General features: G+C 45.1%; 2 protein-coding genes across 4 annotated transcripts in view; both read left to right on the forward strand.

Moving 5' to 3' along the window:
- The first annotated feature begins 2,882 nt into the window (after nt 1–2,882).
- On the forward strand, nt 2,883–6,673 carry NDUFB8 (NADH:ubiquinone oxidoreductase subunit B8). Its single transcript, XM_021547836.3, has 5 exons — nt 2,883–2,997; nt 3,168–3,294; nt 3,907–4,006; nt 5,586–5,741; nt 6,448–6,673. Exons 1-5 carry the CDS (start codon nt 2,898–2,900, stop codon nt 6,538–6,540), a joined length of 576 nt encoding a protein of 191 aa, XP_021403511.1. The 5' UTR covers nt 2,883–2,897; the 3' UTR covers nt 6,541–6,673.
- A 2,209-nt stretch (nt 6,674–8,882) lies between these two features.
- Nucleotides 8,883–21,153, forward strand: part of SEC31B (SEC31 homolog B, COPII component) — a 35,028-nt gene continuing 22,757 nt past the window's right edge. For 2 of the 3 annotated variants that reach the window (XM_085582476.1, XM_085582478.1), the window contains exons 1-8: nt 8,883–8,993; nt 13,268–13,356; nt 15,306–15,429; nt 16,230–16,425; nt 17,162–17,257; nt 18,337–18,477; nt 18,967–19,109; nt 19,346–19,445. In XM_085582476.1, the coding sequence (XP_085438602.1) occupies nt 13,278–13,356; nt 15,306–15,429; nt 16,230–16,425; nt 17,162–17,257; nt 18,337–18,477; nt 18,967–19,109; nt 19,346–19,445 (879 nt within the window). In that variant the 5' untranslated portion in view covers nt 8,883–8,993; nt 13,268–13,277. Of the gene's footprint in view, nt 9,011–13,267; nt 13,357–15,305; nt 15,430–16,229; nt 16,426–17,161; nt 17,258–18,336; nt 18,478–18,966; nt 19,110–19,345; nt 19,446–21,153 lie in introns of all 3 variants that reach the window. The other variant, XM_085582477.1, reaches the window with a different exon arrangement.

Genomic DNA, 21,153 nt, shown 5'->3' on the forward strand with positions numbered 1-21,153 from the left:
CGGAGGGCGAAGGCGGAGGGCAGAGCGCCTGGAGAGGGAGGAAGGGAGGGAGCGAGGGGCGGCGGCGGCAGCGCCCCCGCGCGGGCGGAGGCTGCAGGGGCCCCGCTGCCCTTGGCCCGCTCCCTTCCCTCGGGCACCGCTGGGAGCCGGGGGCGCGGCAGGGCTGGCCCCGCTGCAGGAGCAGAAAGGATGGTTCCTGCACTGGCCCCGCTGCCCTTGGCCGGCTCCCTTCCCTCGGGCACCGCTGGGAGCCGGGGGCGCGGCAGGGCTGGCCCCGCTGCAGGAGCAGAAAGGATGGTTCCTGCACTGGCCCCGCTGCCCTTGGCCCGCTCCCTTCCCTCGGACACCGCTGGGAGCCGGGGGCGCGGCAGGGCTGGCCCCGCTGCAGGAGCAGAAAGGATGGTTCCTGCACTGGCCCCGCTGCCCTTGGCCCGCTCCCTTCCCTCGGGCACCGCTGGGAGCCGGGGGCGCGGCAGGGCTGGCCCCGCTGCAGGAGCAGAGGATCGTCCCTGCAGGGCGGCGGGGCGGGCGCTCCATCGGCCCGAGGGAACGGCGCTGCCCCGGTGCGCCCGCGGGGCTCTCGCCTGGGAACCAGCGCCGTCATTTACACCTGCTGAAAAACCAGTGCAGCACTGCTGCTGCAACCCACACCCGGCCTGTGATAGCGGCTACATCGTTTTAGCAGGATTTCGTGAACTGTGTGACTGAAGCTGGAGCTGTTGAATTATTTTCTTACCGTGAAAAACGCCAATCACTTGGTTTTTAACATTTTTAAAGTTTAATAATGATAAAATGGTTATAAAAATAGTAATACAATTAGATAAATAAAGTTTAGAGTTAGGACAATTGTAAGACAATAAAAAGCAAAGAATTACGGACGTTTGGATGCTCTTGGATACTAAATCACGAAAAGCATACTTTGTGAACAAAGGAATAACTTTAAAAGCAATAGTCTGTTGCATATTCATGCATCTTTCATGGTTATGCATACATTTATTTAAAACAAGAACTCTGTTGCATGTCAACTGTTTCCTTTAATCCCCAAGGCGTCTTTGAGTCTGAACAACGCCTGAAGAAATTAGCTTCTGATAAGAAAACCATAAATTCCTTTTCTCTGGAAGATTTAGGTGTTCTTTGAAACGAGTATCTCATTCCTAAAACAAACAAACAAACAAACAAAACAACTCCCCCCACATACATAGTCTCTATTTTGACATTATATTAAAGCCTAAAACTATATTTAACACACTACTTAGGAGAATTAATACAACATAACTTTCTAACATTGCACATATAATATTTATTGTAATATTTACAAAAAGCCAATCACAAAATATACATTTTTCACAATATTATATGTTTAGTAAGTGAGAAAAAGTCTACATTTGGCTTTTAATCTGCAAACAGCAAGACTGATGATCGCTGTTTCCCAAGAATGCGCGCCACATTAGGCATCAGCTCTGGAGAAAATTTTGGTCTCTGGCATACAAGGGTTTTCATCTTACAGTAGCTGGGATTTGTTCTGCCTGCATAGATCTTTGCCTTCATGAGAATAATGCCGTTTCCCTTTGTCCTCGCAAAATTTATTAATATACTTAATTTCTGGGGAAATGAATGCCCTCCCATCTTTTAAATCTACAGCATTTCTGCTGTACAGGTTAACAACATTTTTACTATGTATTTGCAAATATATTTGGGTGTTTAGGAAACTTGAAACACAGCTGTGGAAAACTCAAACATAATTTAGAAAATAAATACCCAGTGGTGAAGAGCTGATGTAACCCCAATCGAGGCACCAAATGCTGCTCCATGGAAAACAGCAGCAGCATCTGCACGGGAAGGTTGGGCTCTGACTTTATTAGATAACTGAGTAACTTCACTGCATACTCGTTTGTAAGGGAGTTGGCTGAATTAAGATACTGTCCCTAAATTGACATCAATAGGCCTTTCTTTGGGGTAAGTAAAAGGATCCTCTTCTTTATCTGCAACAAAGCCCCCACCTCAGGCAAGCTGTATGTCAGCTACAGTTTTATGGTTCATCACTATCTTCCTTCAATTGTTAGGTTTAAAAGTAATGTTGTTATTAGAAGGAATGGCTTAAATGACAAACTGTCTGTGATAGTTTTTGAGCTGCAAAGCTTTATAATGTAAATCGTTATAGAGACATTACCCATAATAGCTGATGCGAATAACTGAAGGAAAATGAGTTCAACTGCCATAGAGTTTACATAATGAAGTAAACTGCAAAATCCTTTAATGCTCATATTGATTTTATTTACAAAAATACATCGCTTACATTTGAAGAATCCCATTGCTAAATTAACATGCCATTTCTGCTGCCCACCATGGAGAAAAGACGATTACATTTGGGTATTGACTTTAATAATACTGATGCCGATACAAAGAAGGCGATTTGCACAACGCCGCCGGGCACGGCATCGATCCGATGGAGCATCGGCGCGGCTGCTCCGCAGTGGGCTCCGCGCGTCTGCAAGGCAGTTCCTGCCATACGTTCCTGTTGCCCCGCTCCAGACGGTGATCCACAAAGCGGAATATCGCCCCGGTGCCTTTCCCGTCCATTCGGCCCCCGTCAGTGGTACACCCACGGCCAGCTCACAGCCGCCCCGGCGGGGGCGGACGCGGCCCCGGCCCGAGCAATAGCCCCGCAACGCGGCCCCGCCCCGCAACGCGGCCCCGCCCCGCAACGCGGCCCCGCCCCGCAACGCGGCCCCGCCCCGCAACGCGGCCCCGCCCCGCAACGCGGCCCCGCCCCGCAACGCGGCCCCGCCCCGCAACGCGGCCCCGCCCCGCAACGCGGCCCCGCCCCGCAACGCGGCCCCGCCCCGCAACGCGGCCCCGCCCCGCGCCGCCCGCGGCCGCGCCTGCGCGCTGGGGCGATGGCGGCGGGCGCTCTCCGCGGTGTCCTCTGGCCCCGGGCGGCCGCCGGGCTCCGCGCGGCCCGGGCCGCCTTGGCGGCGCCTGCGGGGGCGCGGGCGGGTGAGCGGGAGGCGGCGGCTGGAGCGCAGGGCCGGCGGCGGGTCGGGGTGTCTGGGGCACGGGCCGGTGGTTGCGGGGTCGGGGCGGGAGGGCGGCGCGACCTCCCCGGCCCGGCTGGGCCCGGCTGCCGGCGGGGCCCGCGCCCACTGTGCCGCGTTGCTCTCTCGCAGCCTCGGAGATGTCCAAGGACATGATGCCCGGGCCGTATCCGCGGACCCCGGAGGAGCGGGCGGCCGCTGCGAAGAAGTACAACATGCGGGTGGAGGACTATCAGCCCTACCCCGACGATGGCCTGGGGTGAGCTCTGTGGTACCGTTGTTCCGCAGCCGGGAGCGGGCCGGGGCCCGTAGCTCCTGGCTCTGTGGGGACGTGCTGGAGGCTCGTAGCTCCTGCTGAACGCCTGCCTTTGCTGTACTGTGAGCTTAGAGCTTTGAAGACAATTCAGTGTTTTAAAATAGGAACGAATTGAATGAGGCTTGTGTGAATAAAACACAAGAGACTTCGTGAGAGAAACTTGAGACACTTCATATGCTGTTGTACCTTACGCTAAGTTGGATGAACTGAAAGCCGTGTCTAGAATAAAGGTTTCAGGAGATGTTTAAATGTTGGGGAATACTTTGACATGTGCTAAGATAACTACGGTTCCATATTTTAGTTAAGCTTGCATTTTCTTTCATCTAGTAGAGCCCAATAAGGCCAGTTTGGCGAATGCCATTTGTTATGGTGTCTGGTGTCAAGGTAATTACTGTTGTGCTAGTTGTTCTAATGTATTTCAGAAATATATATACATAAAAGCTATAAAAACAAAGTAGTGTTTAATTCTATTTTCTGTCTTATCCTGTCTCCTACGAATTATATCTAAATTAGTACAGATCTCTTTATGTTTGGTCTTTTGTTTGTTTCTCATAGGTATGGTGATTATCCCATGCTCCCGAATAAGTCACAATATGAGAGAGACCCCTGGTACCAGTGGGACCAGCCAGACATGAGGCACAACTGGGGAGAGCCGGTAGGAGCAGCAATTCTACTTCTCAAGTTGCTCATCAATACTCCTGTTACTAAATTCTAACATGTGCCTCTCATTAGTGCTTTCTGTTGAATCCTTTGTGTAATTTCATCACCAGTGCTGGTGTGTGTTTCCTGTGCAAGCAGGGACAGTCAGTTCAAGGCAAAGTTAGGCTTTGGCCATCTGGGTAAATACTGTGACAGTACTGAGGACAGTTAGCTATTACATATGAGAAGGGAGACTTTACAAACTTAACTTTCCCTGCAGGAGTAATTTTATTTGTCTGATTAGACTCAGTACGAGAACCTGGTTCAGAATTGTTTAGCAAAGAAGCCACTGTTTGAATAAAGTCCTTTTAGTGCAATGGAAGTAGCTACTGTTGCTTTATTACTCCAGGGCTTTTTTGAGGTAGACTACAAATAAGGATGTCCTCTCTAAAGGAAGTTTGCAATTTGTCTTTAAGATAAATGTGAATAGATCATCTGTGTTAACTTTGAGCTTAACTTGAAAATCTAAGCTCCTCAAAATCCTTTCAGGAGTAGCTCTTCTCCTAGTGCATGGTCTTTTTGTGAATAACTGCAATCTGACTGCAGTTATTGAGCTTGGTAATTGACTTACGATCTCTTCTACTAAAAACAAGAGTTCATCTAAGTATGTGTGCTTAATATAGCGTAGTAAAAACGTGTCAGAGCATTTCAACATGCGTATCACAGCAAAGTGCATGTTATAATGACTATAAAAGCACATAAAAGAAACCATGTTGATCCTGTGTTGTTGTAGTGATTGCTGCAGGAAGGCTTGTGTGCAAGCCCTTGCACATGGTGTGGCAATCAGGAACGCAGAGGACTATACTGGTGTTTTCCAGGTGTCAGCAGATGCCTCTGTTGAGGCAGCTTTGATTTCTGCTCATTCTAGCTCTGGGTTTGATAGGAAATGGCTCTGGAAGAACTAGTGCTGGGAATCTGGAAGCAGTACTTGAGCTGCAAATTAATAAGTTCTCTGCATTTATTAATGTGAAAGGAGACTATGGGCAGAAGATGCTTGAGACTTTTCTATTTATAGTTCTCAGGGCATTAGCTTGCTATTAACCTTGCTCTTGTCCTGGAGTAACAGCAGCAGGTCCTCTCCCTCTTTTGAGGGACCAGCTTCCAAGTGTCAGGTAGTTGCTTCTTTGTTTGAAATAGCACCACTTCTGTTTGGGTATGTGATTGAGCTTCCATTAATGAGGGTTCCAATTAATACCATGCCTTGTGGTAATTAATACCACTGCTCCTGCGGAACAAAGCTGAGGTGGAATGATTGACTACCCATAGAAATAAAAACTGCTGCTAACCTATATTTCAGTATGTTGTGTGGTATAAGGATAGGATTAAGTGTAGAGTCTTTTGGGTTTTACTGTAAGCAACATTTTTTTGTGACTGTAGGTAAACCATATACCTCCTATGTGGCTTTATCTCTACATTTGACGTGGAGATGAAACAGTTTCTTGCAGTTTTGTGAATGCTGTAATGTGCTACTTCCCTTGAGAGAAGCAGCTTGACCACTGTTGGTAAATGTGCACTTGTTTTCCTTTGTTTTTTAGATGCACTGGGATTTTGACATGTACATTCGGAACCGGGTTGATACATCCCCCACTGTCGTTCCCTGGCACACCATGAGCAAACATTTCTTTCTCTTTTTGAGCATAATGCTGATCATGTTTGGTCTTGGAGAAATCTACCCATCCTACAGGCCTGTGGTGAGTGAAACTTAAGGGTAAAGGGAAGAAAAGTAGCTGTATTTCTTGTCATTGCCAGTGCCCATAAGAGTGGTTTTGCTGAAGTGATGGGTGTGAGTGCAAAAATGCTGCTGGCAGTGGATTGGCCAAAGGATATCCCTGTGGCCTTATCTAGCCTGAATTGTTCTCTTGACTGGCCTGGCTCATTTCACAGATGCTGCTTCATAGTGTGCATTTCCTGTTCACAGGGAACTAATTTGAACTATGCTCTTACAGTATCCTATCTGTGGTCTAGGTATTCTCCTTCCCTATGTGTGCATCTACTCAAGTGAGATGCTTTAATTCTTCTCTTTCTCTGTGTTTTAATTATATCTCATGAGCTATATCATTTGGGAAATGTGCTCTTGAAAAATGTGTCTGAATACACAAGCAGCTTTTGCAATATATTATCCTCATGCTGTGAGATAAAATGTTGATTAAGATTAAAAGCAAGACTGCCTTGATGTTTCTGTTAAATAAAATAATGTATGCAAGGAAGCCCATATTTCTGAATTAACTTTCCTTATACTCTAATACTCTAGCTGAAACACTTAAGAAATAGAAATTTAGGTCATAAATTACAAGCCTTCATTTGGGTGGGGATGGGATGGGATGAGACATTTTCCTCTTACCCCTTAATTTGCTTGGTGAATGTGGTGAATTTACCACTCTTTGTCTCTCCTTATAGGGACCGAAGCAATATCCGTTCAATGACCTGTATCTGGAGAAAGGAGGAGACCCCAATAAAAAGCCACCAGCAGTGATACACTATGAAATTTGAAAGTTGTTCAAGTGCTACATTTCCGTCAGTTCTGCTGGGGAAGGAATCTTGTCTAGTGTTCACTGGCATATGTTAACACTTGTTCTTCAATGTTCGTCTGCTAACTGCAGTGAAATATATCAATGACACCTACTGTGCTAGTTGTCTTCTGTTGGTTTGTGACAGCTGAATTATAGCTAATGAAATGGAGTGACTTTTGCTATTTTTCTAAATGAGAGAGTATCTATAGGGCAAAGTTATGAGTGCAGACCTAGGACTGCTGGTCATTTATGTATCTTGTGCACAAACATTCCTCAGCTGTGCCTGTTTATGTAGGCAATACTGCCTGTAACCAAGGCATTTAATGCAGATGCTGCTGGGATTTGAACTGGAGTGTCACTGTATACTGTAAAACGACAGAAATAGATTGGCAAGTGCCAGTCCTTGGGAGTCTGGTACTGTGTCTGCCCTTACTGGGAGCTGACTTTGATCTCTACCAGGTCTAGAAGCCCTCTCAAGTGAAGTCTGCATAACCAGTAGGAAGCACTTGAGAGGCACAGAGCCTTGCAGTGTGTAGATGGAAGCTGCCAGCAGAGCTGTGTGGACAGCAGCTGTATGAAAAGGCTAATGAGCAAGTTCACTGTGGCCAGATCTGCTTTGATACAAGTGTACAGGTGCCCATAATTATTGCTTTATGGCTTGAGTTCATCCACCTGGCCTGGAGTTATATCTGACCCATGAAATTTGCCTGTTTTGCTGCAAACCACTGGTCTTGGACCTCCTATAGCTTCAGCAACAGTGTGATTGGGAAACTTATACATACAGTTATATTAAGTTCCTAAATTTGTCCAGCTCCGCTCTAACATAAGGGTTTTTCCTCTTGTTGCTGGAGGAAACAGTACCTTTAGTACTAATTTACAGTGAATCTTCTCTCAACTCTGCCATGCGATGTCCTAATGCCACTGTTGAGTTGCAGGAGTGGGTGGTCACAGAAGGCTGAAGGCTTGGGCCATTCTAGGTGCTTCCTATAAACTGGGTGCTGTGCTCTGCTCTCTGCACCCTGTCACAGCTCATAGTTTTGTGCTTTAAGAGAAGCAGGTGTATAAAGACAGTGATTCACAGTTTTTCCATCTGTACAGATTTTAAACCCTAAATTCTAAAGAGACTGTTAGCTTGCTTTTGTGTAGGGGTTTTTATAAGGATATATGTTAAAGGGAATTACAGAATTGAATGCTAGGACATACTTTTATTTACACCTAAATATTTACAACTCCTTTGGAGGTGGTGAACAATCAACATTCCTCATAGTTTTTGTAGTGTGTCACCTTCTCTCCTCGTTACAGAAATTCTTGCTTTTAAATTATAGTCAAGGATGTTTTATCTCAGAAGGGGTTTCAAGTGTTTTTTATGAGCTATGGGGACCTTAAAACTGATTTCTGTTTTGCAGGGTAAAACACTCCTTAGGGACGCTTGAGTCGAGAATTACCATTCCACAGCACTTACATGACAGCACTGTATACAATGTTGTGAGAGTGGTAAGAGTCTTAAAGTAAAATGGAGGTGATCAGAGCAGTACTAGGAGCCTTGGTGTGTGTGGTAGTGTAGCACTCGCATTGAGGCAGGGCTAGCCCCATCCAGCTCATTGTGCAGCGTTCCAGTGCTGTTTGCCGCTGTCTGCTTTGGGGACTTCCAATCCCAGTTTGTTCTAAACTGTAGCTTAATGATGGTTTTCATCATGGGGAAGGAATAATGGGTTGGGCAAATATGCCTCAGAAATCCTAAAAAAATTGAGTTTATAATGTAGGCAATTTTTTTCTTAAAGCAGGAGAGATGTAAGGGAAGAAGGCCTATGTCCTTCTGCATATTTTTTCCTGTCAATTAAAATACTTTTAGAAAAACACGTTCCATTCCTTTCTGCACACCCTCAGCCTGCATTACATTTGTAGCTAAGGCAAAGTTCTGAGGGGGGCCATGGCAGCCGCAGCAGAGCCCGGCTCCAGCAGTGGTGTCCTTGGCCTCCGGCGTGAAGCAGCCGGTACCGATGGACGGAGCCGATTCGGGTACCGAAAGAGGGTGAAGCTGCCCGGGGCAGCGCCGTGCCGGGCCGGGCGCGGAGCGGGGCCGCGCTCCGGGGCCGGCGGCGCGGAGCGGGGCCGCGCTCCAGGGCAGCGCCGTGCCGGGCCGGGCGAGAAGCGCGGCCGCGCTCCGGGGCCGGGCGCGGAGCGGGGCCGCGCTCCAGGGCAGCGCCGTGCCGGGCCGGGCGAGAAGCGCGGCCGCGCTCCGGGGCCGGGCGCGGAGCGGGGCCGCGCTCCAGGGCAGCGCCGTGCCGGGCCGGGCGAGAAGCGCGGCCGCGCTCCGGGGCCGGCGGCGCGCAGGCGCGGCGGGGCGGGGCGGGCGGCGCTCGGGCTCCCCGCGGCCACCGTCGGAGCGCCGGGCTGCGGAGCGAGCGGCGCGAGAGGCACGGCAGCCAGCCGGTAAGGGCAGCCAGCCGGTAAGGGCCGCCCCCCGACCCGGCCCCCGGACACCGAGCCGGGACTGGCCCTGCCCCGCCGCGCCCCGTCCCCCCAGCCCAGCGCTGCTGTGCTGCCCTGCCCGTCTCGCTGTCGAGACTCCGCTCCCGGTTCCGTAGCCCCTCCTTGCCCCGGGAGCCGTGGCTCCCCTCTCCCGTGTCTCCTCCGCCGGCCGGCGGCGGGGAGCGGCCGGGGGAGCTCAGCTGTGTGACCTGGGCCGCGGAGAGGCCTCTGGCGTGGCCCGCAGCCCGCGTCTGACACCCGCTGTCCGAGGTCAATGCTTTCCTCCCAGACCCTTGCTCTTTTTCACCGTCCCACGGGGAAATGCTGTTGTGCGGACAAGCGCACTTGAGACGTGTGTGCGCCGCCGTCTGAGCAGCGCTGTGCAGTGGGCAACAGCTGCTGAAACTGCGCAGAGCGCAAGAAGTTTCTTTATATACCACTGGAGCTGTCATGGAGGAATGTGCTGAGCCCTGCCCTGCAACAACCCCACCTTGCACACACCAGTGATTAGCTGAGATTAGCTGAGTGTGGCTCTGCCTTCTTTAATCGGGGTTTATAATAAGCACATACGAAACAGCCTGGCTCTGGGGTGTTGGGGAGCTGCAGAAGGAGCATGTCAGAACAGTGCAAAGGGAAGGGACAGTACAGAGACTTTAAATCAACGCTGGGATGTGGAAACTCTAGGGACAGTTTGTGTCTTAACCATTGTGTCATGGCTGGGAGATGTTTTTCAGGTCTTAGGGTGTCTACTTGTCACCCAGGTGACCTTGGGGAAAAAAAATCTTTTTTGTTCTGCCCAAGTTTCACTTTTTCATTAAGTGTGGGGAGATCAGCCTTTCAGGTCCTTTGTGTGCAGTCCAATATCAGCGAGGAATGGTTGAGTGCCCTGTGGAAGGAGGACTGGGAAAGTCAGTGGGAGGGGATTTCTGATTGACAGTATTTGGGTGGTGCAAGAGAGAGAAGGCCTCACTAGAGTGCTATCAGGGATAATTATTATGGCAGCTTTGAGGGTCAATTAGTTCATACAACAACCATGGTCTTATTATAATGTTCTATAAGTATTTCAGGTTAGCAAAGGTGAGAAATTTTTGCCTCAGATGGCATTATTTGCATGCTCTAATGTAATTTGGGAATTTTCACTGTTTAGCTGCATACTCTCTATTTCTCAGTGGTGAGGTGTGCTCTGACCTGTCAGGTTTTGCTTTGCAGTCGTTGTTACCCTTTGAGGTCTGTGGAGGAAGCCATTTCTGAGGAAAGCCATAGGGGATTGCTACTTCTGTCCACTCCCTTTGAGGCTGAGATCCATTAATATATTGGATCTGTAATTGGATGGGTGTTTGTAGAAGAAGGGTGAGGAATTGTTATGATTAATTAATAAGAAGTCCTGAGAAAAGCATGAGAATTCTTGGAAGTCTTAGATGCTATTTTGAGCGATGACAGCAGGTGGCAACCTCTCCCTAAAAATTCTACTTTGGAAGAGTTCAATACTTGCAAATTTTTCTCGGGCAGCCAGAAGAGTTTGCTAAAGAAGGGTTTTTTCCTTATTTAAGGATTATGAGTACTTTCCTGGATACACATATGCATAGTGTATAGAAGGATCACTTCTCTAAAAGCAAGACTCAAATCAGGCTTTTTTTTTTTTCTTTCAAACTCACTGACTTAAGGAGGAGGTGCTGCTGTATCTCTGCAGATCCTCAGCTGCAGTGGACCTAAACTGCTCGGACAGTCTTAAGACACAGTGTGATACTGTGATCCTTTAGCTTCTTTTGCATCCTCTGTGGGCCTCCTCAAGTCTGTTGGAAGCACTGCTGGTTTGCATTTAGGGCCAGGGACACCTCTTTGGTACCTATGATCCAGCACTTCTGCAGTTGTTCTGTTGACATTGAGCCACTTTAAATGGAGTGTTGTTTGGTTTCCTCCATTTGGGTGGGTTACCATGACCAAGACACTTCACCTTCACATTCTGACCAAAGTTTTCGAAAAGAGAACAGTAATTATGCAGGAATTGACTTTCTTATGTAAAATGCTCTATTGACAAGAAAAGTCAAACAATTGATCAGTACTGTTCCGCACAATTTTTGCAGCTTATCTTTATTTGCACATTAAAGGTAAATTATTTCAGGCATGCAGTCAGTCCATCACAGAGGTAAGGAGGGGGAGCTTGTGCCATTTACCCAATTGAGTTTGTGATAGTTGTATTCTTCACTGATTCCTTACGAGCTAATTTTGTGTAGGGAAGAGGTCTCTTGGCCATTGTCTATTAATGTTATCAGAGAAGTTGCTCTCTCAAAAGCCAAGAAGCAGTGAGGCCTGAGTGTACAGCCAGCTCCTACAACTCATAGGTTGTAACTGGAGGAGGAAGAGGCAAGGAAGGGACTTGTAAGGAACATGGCAGTTGTCCTGTCCCCCATAGTGGTGGAGTCGGCTAGAACCTTGTGCAATTGACTGTTGCTAGAAGATTCGCCTAAATTCTGTGGATATTTTCACTCGCCTCTGCCAGCGAAGGGGGAAGACCTGGACAGGGTTTCTGCAGTAGTATGGGAGGCATGAGTAGGTGCTGGAACATCTAGAGATGCACCACAGAGAAAGTATGGTAGACCTCTAACGAGTACCCCACAAAGTGTGTACTGGAAGATTGGAAAGTAAGCTTTAGAGATTTGTTATAGTAATGAGGAGATGACCTTTCTACCTCTATTCATAGGGGGCATGAAGAAATAGTTGCACTTCACTTTTTTTGTATAAGAGTTCTGTTCAGATTCTGTTGAGCTTTAACTAAGTTGGGATAAGTTTAATGTGTGAATAGCAGTTGGCAGTTTGAGCTTTTGGAGCTACTGCTGCAGACTAATGCTAAAAAAGCATTAAATAGATTTTAGTCAATCAGCATATCCTAATAGTGCATGGAGGACAGAGAGAGAGGATGTCTTTAACTTCTGACTCGTGAGGCAGAAGAAACCCTAAAAAGAGGTGTAGAATTATTAGCTAGGGGGTCCAAGGCCAAGAAGTAATGCTGACCAAACTTCCCCCTTTTGTGGGCCCCGGGAGGCCACTGTTTCTTATAAGCCCTGCATCTGAACAGAGGGCCATGTGATGCACGTTGTAGTTTACAGTGTCAAGTAATCAGGAGAGGTTAATCACAGCAAACTGACAAGATGCAGAGAGTTTTGCTGTGCTGCCTGCTGACAGTTTTACTTTATTCAGCATGGTATCATCTAAGCATACAGTTCTGTTTAGCTAGAGTTAAAAGACTGCAGTGCAGCCAACCTCAAAAAGTTTAGGCACTGCTCATGAGAGTGACCCCACTAGCCTGTGAATGTCCACACATCATTTATGATGCTTAGAAGGCCTGTTTGTAGTCAGGAATGGAGCACAGGATACTTTCTCCTTAGTAAGAATGGGATCTTGCTCAGAACAGTCATTATTTGTATTGTATTTAGTTGACTTTATACTCAGTTTTGCAGCCTCCCAGCTGCCTGCTGTTGATGTTTGATTTTCAATTAGCCTGCTATATTGTTGCCCAACTAATCTCTCTCCAGAGACTTGGGCAAATTTTGGTCTTGTTTTACAGGTGTCGCTCCATCTATCCTGAGTAAATAAAGAGTTGCTGTCAGTGCTGAGATTGAAACTCAGTAGTTATTTGTGGATTACTTCTCACCTTGTACCATTTGCTGGCTTAAGGAGAAAGTCAAATGATTTTTTTTTTCCTTTTGCTTTTTGGAGGAGCAAGAACAAAGTACATTAACTGAATTGGCACACGATAGCATTGCACTTTGTTTTCTGTTGCCACGTCACTTTTCTGCTTGGAATTTAGCCTGCCCTGAGATTCTTTCTGCTCCCTCTTTGCTGATGTATATACATAACATTAGCTTGTTTGGAGAGAGCAACTAGTGCTAGATCAAAATACATTTGTTTAAATAATTTCTGCAGCTGATTTAAACCAGCCTGCAGTGAAGACTTGAGTATGTTAATTTAGATCCCCGTCTTTTTTCTGAAACTCTCATGGGACACATGAAAAAGAGAGCTGTAAAATCTGGAGTCAGACAGTGGGATTTTGGGTGGGGTTTGGGGGGGTTTTAAAGAATTCTTAAATATCCTGATTTATTCCAGTATTCGCTGCCTCAAGAAGTAGCAATTAACTTCACTGTTTTGAGAGCAATGTGTTCTCATCATGTTTCTGATGTGAATATCTTCACATCAGCTGTATCTCACTGTTCTAAACTCTGTAAAATTTCTTTCAGAGTCTAGAAAATGAAGCTAAAAGAAATTGAGAGAACAGCTGTGCAGGCATGGAGTCCGGCAAACAACCACCCTATTTACCTAGCAACAGGTAAAGTTCTTCACAATTTGTGAGTATTAGAGTATGAATCACAGAAAAATTTTATGTAGAGTTGTATGGATGTTAGCTTTCAACAGTTTCCACCTTGATAGTCTCTGGAAAACTTACAAGCAATATACCAAAAACATTACAGCTTTTATGTTTTTTTAAAGTAAGTGGTAGAGAATTACTTCTATGCCCAACTTTGACATTTTAAACATGAGTGATTTTTCAAAGGTTGAATACATGATTTTTTGATTTCTAATTAAGACTGTATGGACTCCAACACTGTTTGCTGTTCTGTATTACACATATCCTGTGCCTGTGGGGGAAAAATGTTAACACAAGTACTGTTTGTTTAAGGTCACTTGTACTTGTCTGTCTTCAGTCATAATCATGTGGCTTGACAATCAAATACTATATACCTCTTCTCCCCTAAAGTTGCCTGTTTTGGTTAATATTCCATTTTCAGTACTTTTACAAGACTTCAAGTTTTATTTTGTTGATTTCATTAATTAATCACTCCTCTTACAGCAATTTTATTTCCTGAAGCAGAAAATAAGCCTGTTCACTGAGTTGGCAGTGGGCAGGTTTTTCTGTGTGGAGCTGATGGCTCTGGTGGTTTGGTTGGGTTTGCATGGTAAGGCTTTGGTAGCTGGGGTGGCTCCTGTAAGAAGGTGCTAGGAGCTCCCGCTGTGTCCACTGGTGCCAGTGCCAGCCTCCTTCCAGATGGACCTACTGCTGTCCCAGGCCGAGCCCCGCAGTGGCAGTGCCTCTGGGATAACATAGTTAGTAAGAGGGAGAAAAAATGCCATGTGCAACTGAAACACACGAGAGGAGTGAGAATATGTGAGAGAAGCAATGCTGCAGTCACCAAGGTCCATGGGCTGGAGGTGCCTCAGGTGCAGAGCAGAGATTCCCCTGCAGCCCCTGGTGAAGACCTCAGTGAGGCAGGCTCTCACCCCCACAGCCCATGGCGGTCCATGGTGGAACAGATACCCAGCTATAATCCACCCCACTGGAGCAGGTGGATACCAAAGGATGCTGTGACCCCATGGAGACAGGAGCCCATGCTGGAACAGGTTTGCTGGCAGGACTTGTGACCCTATGGGGAACTGAGGTTGGAGCAATCTGTTCTGAAGGTCCACCCCATGGAGGGGAACCACACACTGGATCAGTTTGTGAAGAATTGCAGCTTCTGGGAAGGATTTACATTGGGGAAGTTTGCAGAGAACAAGGCCAGGGTTTTGGTTGAACCAAAGGTCTTGGCTTCAGTTTGCTTTAGATCAGAAGCTGTGTGGTTTCATAAATTGTACTGCTTTTTAATAGTCCTTTGGGCACTTCCCATGCTGTAAGCATCCCTGTGGTAACTGGGGGACAGTTTGCCTGGCAGTGTCCCACTAGGTAATGTTAAATCAGCTTGTAGCTTTTACTCCATAAGAATAAGGAGAAGGAAGGAAGCTACCAGTTTGTGACTGCTAGCTGTCTGTGGGTTGTTCAGGCATGTTTAGTTGGTCACAGTTGAAGAACTTACTCTGTAGAGTAGGTTTGCAAGGTCTGATTAAGACATGTAATGATTGAGGAACAGTATGCAGAAGTACTTGGGATGATAATTGTAGCTGGATTTCATGATGTCAGTGCATTTGTAATTTAGAGAAGAACTTAATATCAAAAGCCATAGTTTCTTGGAGGAGGGTGCATGAGTTGCATCTATACCAAGAAAGTTATCTGTGTAACAGTAACCTTGGTGACCAGAATTTTTTGAAATTAAAAGTTCTTTCAAAGTCATTGTCTTAATTGTTGATTCCTTTTTGTGAGGTGTTCAGACATGTCCTCTTTTGAACTAGTACAACACCAAGATTGTGTTGACTATGAAGAACAGGTTTTCAGTGCTTTTCTCTTTTTTTATCTTGTGCTCTTGGTAAAAATGCCCACTTGTGTTGCCCTTGTACTTCTGCTAGGAACATCTGCCCAACAGCTGGATGCATCCTTCAGTACAAATGCCACCTTGGAAATATTTGAAGTTGACTTCAGGGATCCCTCCCTGGACATGAAGCAGAAAGGAGTACTTCCTGCCTCAAACAGGTACTAGGGGCTCATACTGATGTATCAATTAATGAAACTGAAAAGGGTTTTCTGGTGCAAGAAAGGAGAGGAGGAGATGATGTTTACAGCATATAATGTGATCTTTTGAATCAGTTGACCTCTCTTCAAAAATGGAACATTTTTGTTGATACAGATCATATTGGGTAAAAAAGTAGAGCAGGTAGACTATTAGAGAAATCTAAAATCACTTGTATGGTAGTCAGTCAGTAGAGACATTTTGTATAATGTGAATTTGCTGGGGCTAACAATTCGCCCTGAAGAGACCATAGAGAGAGTGAAACTTACTTTCCAGCTTTTTAAAACAAGATGATTTCTTGGGCTTATCAGTGGGTGACATCTGCCCCCAGCATAAAACACAGCCTGGATTTCTAACTGGCAGGTTTTAAAGGGTGTAAACATATTTTTCAGATAACAGCTCTGGAAATGAAGGCACGTAGATCTCTTAATTAATTTTCAGTAAAGTGTAGGCTAGAGGATTTCACCCATCAAATCCCATATGAAGTCCTAAAAGTTTTAAACAAACAATCAAACAGCCAAAAAAATAGAGATAAGCTCTTCCTTTTTAAATTACCTTGAAAAGTCATTGGAAGGAAGCTTATTTCTTGTTTTTGCATGCGAGAGCCACAGTCCTCTTCTAAAGGAGATGATTGTTTGAAGTGCAGACTCATGGATGTGTTTGATAGGTTGAAATGTGGATGTGAGTTTTGGTAATGAGGAGGGTGTTTTGCTTACCACCGAACATCATGGCCTATGCCAGCATTATTTTCTTCTTATTTTAGGTTTCATAAGCTGATCTGGGGGAACTTTGGAAATGGGTCTGCAGAGTGCTCTGGAGTGATCATTGGTGGAGGGGATAACGGAGTGCTGACAATGTACAGCGTGCACCGCATCTTGGCTTCGAAGGGTGACCCTGTCATGGCCCACACAGAGAAGCATTCAGGTCCTGTTCGAGCCCTTGACTTCAACCCTTTTCAGGTGTGTAACATTAAGATATTAAAGCAAAGTTAATCTCCATGTTAGAAAATACATTCCTCTGTGTATAGATTCATAAATAAAGGAACAAGTTTTAACTTAAGAGGTGCAGTAGTTGTTACACAAGACAGGTTTGAGACTCAGATTTCTGTTCTTTTCACAGCTTTGCCTCTGAATTCCCCTGTATCTATAAAAACATGTCTTGTAATATTGTTACATGTCAAACCATTGTCCTTTCAAAATTAAAACTTTCATTCTTTATTTATGCAGTTGGTGTTTAATTCAGTGGGGCTCTGATCATATTTGAAAGGACTGCAACATAAATGAGGAGTGAACAGAACATGTTTCTTGTGGTAGCACAGAGGCAAATGGAAAATTGTCTGCAGTTGGTTGTGGAAACTTGCATCTTCACAGAAGAAATGTCCTTGATGCCATGCAAAGGCTCAGTTGGCCAGAGATGGTGGCTTCAAGGCCTGTGGCAGAATTTCATCATGATTAACAGCAGCCATCTGCACAAAATAGACACATTTTATATGTGTCTGTACTATGCTGCAGTGGATGGCACAGAGGCCAGAGCTGTGCTTGGCTTATAATCCACTTAGTATCTTTATGCATGCCCGTGACTGTGAAATGCAGCTCTCATCTCACTTTGGAAGAATTTGGGGTTTTTGCTTCCATTTATTTTTAAGAAATCTGTGATCAGGAATCTCAGCTGAGCTTTTCCTTTATTTTTCTACAGAGTAATCTCTTGGCTTCCGGAGCCAATGATTCTGAAATTTTCATCTGGGACTTGAATAATTTCAGTGTGCCTATGACTCCAGGGACTAAATCACAGGTAAATGAGTTTTCCTCTGGGCAATACTCATGCAGTTTTGTATCTCAGTAGGCAAGACAAAAAGATGTGTGTGGACACATCCTAGCCTAGTCAGTCTGTGAAATGGGAATGACTTTGAAGTCTGTCAGGAGAGAGATGAATCAGAAAAGACTGATTGGTTTCATTCTTGGGGGTGGAAGAAGTGTTGTAAAGGGAGGGGAGGTAGACTGGCAAGCTCTGGAAGGATGCGCTTTGCATGGATGGGTAAGCTCTTTGTGGATTTGAATCAAGTAACTGACCAGTTTATCTTGTGATCCAGCTGGGGCATGTGTGATGGAATAAGAAGGTTTATTGGACCTTCTCTGAGGAATGAATTTATTTCAGGCTTCAGCTGAGGCTTTTCATATCTCATGAAAGTCATATCCCTAGCAGAGCCAGTGAGCCATTAAATGCATCTTGGCTATTGCTCCTAGGTAATATTTCCCGAGTTTGAAGAGGAAGAAGTTTCTGATCTTCTGATGCTTATTATATTATTCAGGGCAATCAACTCCTGAAAGTAGAAAATTTATAGTAAACTTCAGTAAATGCAGGCCAGTTTTTTCCTCCTGTAAGTCTCCTGTTTGTTTCCTTGCCTATCTCCTGCATTGCAGTAGATACAGTAACAGCAATTAGTCATGAATACTTCATTGTTTTCCGTCTCACTTCACTCCTGAAATGTTGCACAAGGTCATTTTTCCATTTAAGTTCATCTGAGAAGTTTGGGTAGAAACATATATGTGTGCTTAGCTGTAGTTCTCTTTGGAGTGATTTATAACACATTTGGCCTATGTAGAATCCAGTGCCTGTTCCTCAAATGCAGAAGTACTTTTCCAGGTGACATTCCCCTATAGAGTTTTACTGTCCACTGTACTCTGAGTAAAGGACTTTCCCTAGTCTTTCTGGTTAGTGCTGCTGGTATTTCCAGTTAGATGATAAGCAATTGAAGAGAGGAATCTATGTATCATCAAATCCCTAATCCCTCAGTTAAACTATTGACAGACTCCTGTGAGTGTTCCCTCAGCTTGGGAATAATGGATGTGTGGCTTTTCCTGTCTTGGCAGCCACATGAAGACATCAGTGTGGTGTCCTGGAATCGGCAAGTGCAGCATATCCTGTCCTCCGCTCACCCCAGCGGCAAGGCTGTGGTTTGGGACCTCAGGAAGAATGAGCCCATCATCAAAGTCAGTGACCACAGCAACAGAGTGAGTGGAGAAAAGGCTGCATTTCTAACTAGCTTACAATGTGCCACATGTGACTACAAAGCAGTGGCACAGACTCTTGGGACAAGTGTATTTATTCTAGGAACTGTTGGAACTAGTTCTCTTGGAGACGTAGCATCAAGGCACCTCTTTTTCTTCTTTCCTGAGTGACATGGGGAAACAAGACCCCTTACTGTTCTTAAAATTCATGCACTCTTGCATTCCATTTCCATGTTCACAACTCATTTTTGAGAGGCCTCCCAGCTTTCTTTCTAGGTCAGCTTTGGAATTTGACTTCTGTGTGGTTAGTGGGGTTTCTTTTGCTGTGAAGAGACAGTAGAACTACTTGCTGCCTGGAGCAAGACATTACTAGACTTGGTTTATGTCAAGCATTCTAGGCGAGTTCAGTACAGAATGACATGGCTTTGGCCCATTTGTGCTTTTGCCAACTTGCATTGCTGAATTTCCAGCCTGTGCTATTTTTGTCCCTAGATGCATTGCTCAGGAATGGCCTGGCATCCAGAAGTTGCAACCCAGTTAGTCCTTTCCTCTGAGGATGACCGTTTGCCAGTGATCCAAATATGGGACTTGCGCTTTGCTACCTCTCCTCTTAGCCAGCTGGAAGGGCACACCAGGTGAGGACTTGCATGTTGTGTTGCATCTTTTCAAGGCAGATAGCTGGGATTCTAGACTTAGGGGAGCTATGATTTTCTCCTGGGCCTGCTTTCTTTCCCAGGTGAATCTGGTTGAAGGTAGAGATGAGAACTAGCATTTCTGAGCCAAGGTGCTGGTGCATGGTGCTTTCTTAGTGACTGGATGGCAGAACAAACTATACAGGAAATATGACTGATTTCTTTCTGATCTATTTTAGGGGAGTTCTCTCTGTTTCTTGGTGCCAGGCTGACCCTGAACTGCTGTTGAGTAGTGCCAAAGACAACCGGATCTTGTGCTGGAACCCAAGTCTGGGGGAGGTGTGTAACCACAACTATCAATACGCATGGTCTGCTTTATATTGTGTACTTTGTTGTGTGTGTGTCCTTCCCTTTATCCTTGTGGAGTGCCAATGTAATTCCCTCAAGCATGTCTTGTACACTCCTTTCTGAAGTGAATGAGTGTGGTCCATATCCAGACTGAAATAGGTTTTTGCTGATACATCTTTGTCCAGGTATCAGAGAGGGAAGAAAACTTTTAATTAAAATTTAGTTTAAACAATTTATGATTACTCTTGCTATGCTCACACTTTAGTGTTCTCTCTTTCCATGTGCTTCTTCTTTTTCCTTCTCCTAGAGTAGCAAGTTCATTTGGGAGGAAATTTGAAGCAGACCAAGGAGCATATGTTAGAGAGGGTCACTGAAAAGGGAACAGTGTAGTTAAACAATGCATGTAGACTTTATTTGTAGTAAAATGGTTTCATGTGTATGTGCTTATCCAGTCATGTATCTCAGAATTACCATACTTGGTATATTTATGTATCACCTGAATTTAAGGGGGGCTGTTTAAAATTTTTTATTGCACACCCATTCATTCAATGTGGAGATCCTGGATAAAACTGAACTTTGGACAATGCAGTTGATCTTGATGATAGCATGGGGAAAGTGCTCTAACAATACTGAGCAAAGTCCAGATGGGAGCCACATGCTAGATTAATTTAATGGGACAGTATCACTCAGCTGACCACTTTTGCCTTGGAGACAAGGAAAAAAAATAATCTGTTTTCCTAAAATGCATGCAATGCTGCTTTTGTAGTTTCATGGGATTTGATGCTCACTTAGTCTAGATCTCTAGTGGTTAGAAGAGATTCAGACTCTGAAATGTTCCTGATGTCTAATTTTTATGAAAATATTTGCATTGTCTTTTAGTAGAAAACTTAAAAAAAATTAGTGTGGCTGACTAATTTTTATGCATGCTGCTCTAGATTTGCAGAATCCAAATTAAAATTAGACTTTTGTGTATAAACTACTTTTAGGGGGTTCTTTTTGACTTGGTACCAATGAACAGCAAATTTTCAAGTGAAAAAGTTGGGAAGCTTTGCAGTATTAAGGATTAATATAGTTATACAGAATGGCTGATCTCATAAGTTTGAGGGAAGTATTGGTTACTTTGGGTTTGGGGGATGTTTGGTTTCTTGGGATTCGTTTTTAGTTTTTCTGTTTGGCAATCTAGATTTTCATATAAGCAAATTATATTAATTTGCTCCTATCTGGAACAGAAAACACAGATCATGTTCCCACAGAAAATGAAGCTGTGATTGTCTATGCTTTGTTTCTGTAAACCATAAAGGAAATATGTTCATTTTACATATGGGAGGTTTAAAATCAAGGTTGTGTTAATGAGTTGCTCAGCATCAGGCAGGAAGTCTGTGACTGGGCCATGAATTGAACTTTGGCTTTTTGCATGCTGAACCATAAACTTGTTGGCTGCAATGTCCTTCATAGTTCATGTGCAGCTATTACATTCCTCTCATTCTATTTCTTTTTCTTTAGGCTCTTTATTTTCCTTGTCACATTTGTTACTCCACACTATTCTTTCTGTGTTCTTGCTCATGACACATTCTTGCGTCTTGACTTCTGTTTTTATTGTGTTATTTTCTGGCATCTCTCCCTTGATTAACAGAAAATGTGACAATGCTATAGTACTCTGATACAGTAGTACTCAGAAAGCAGAGCAAAAGTGACTTCT

The sequence above is a fragment of the Lonchura striata genome, chromosome 6, assembly GCF_050655825.1.
Source record: "Lonchura striata isolate lonStrDom1 chromosome 6, ASM5065582v1, whole genome shotgun sequence".
NCBI classification, from domain to species: domain Eukaryota; kingdom Metazoa; phylum Chordata; class Aves; order Passeriformes; family Estrildidae; genus Lonchura; species Lonchura striata.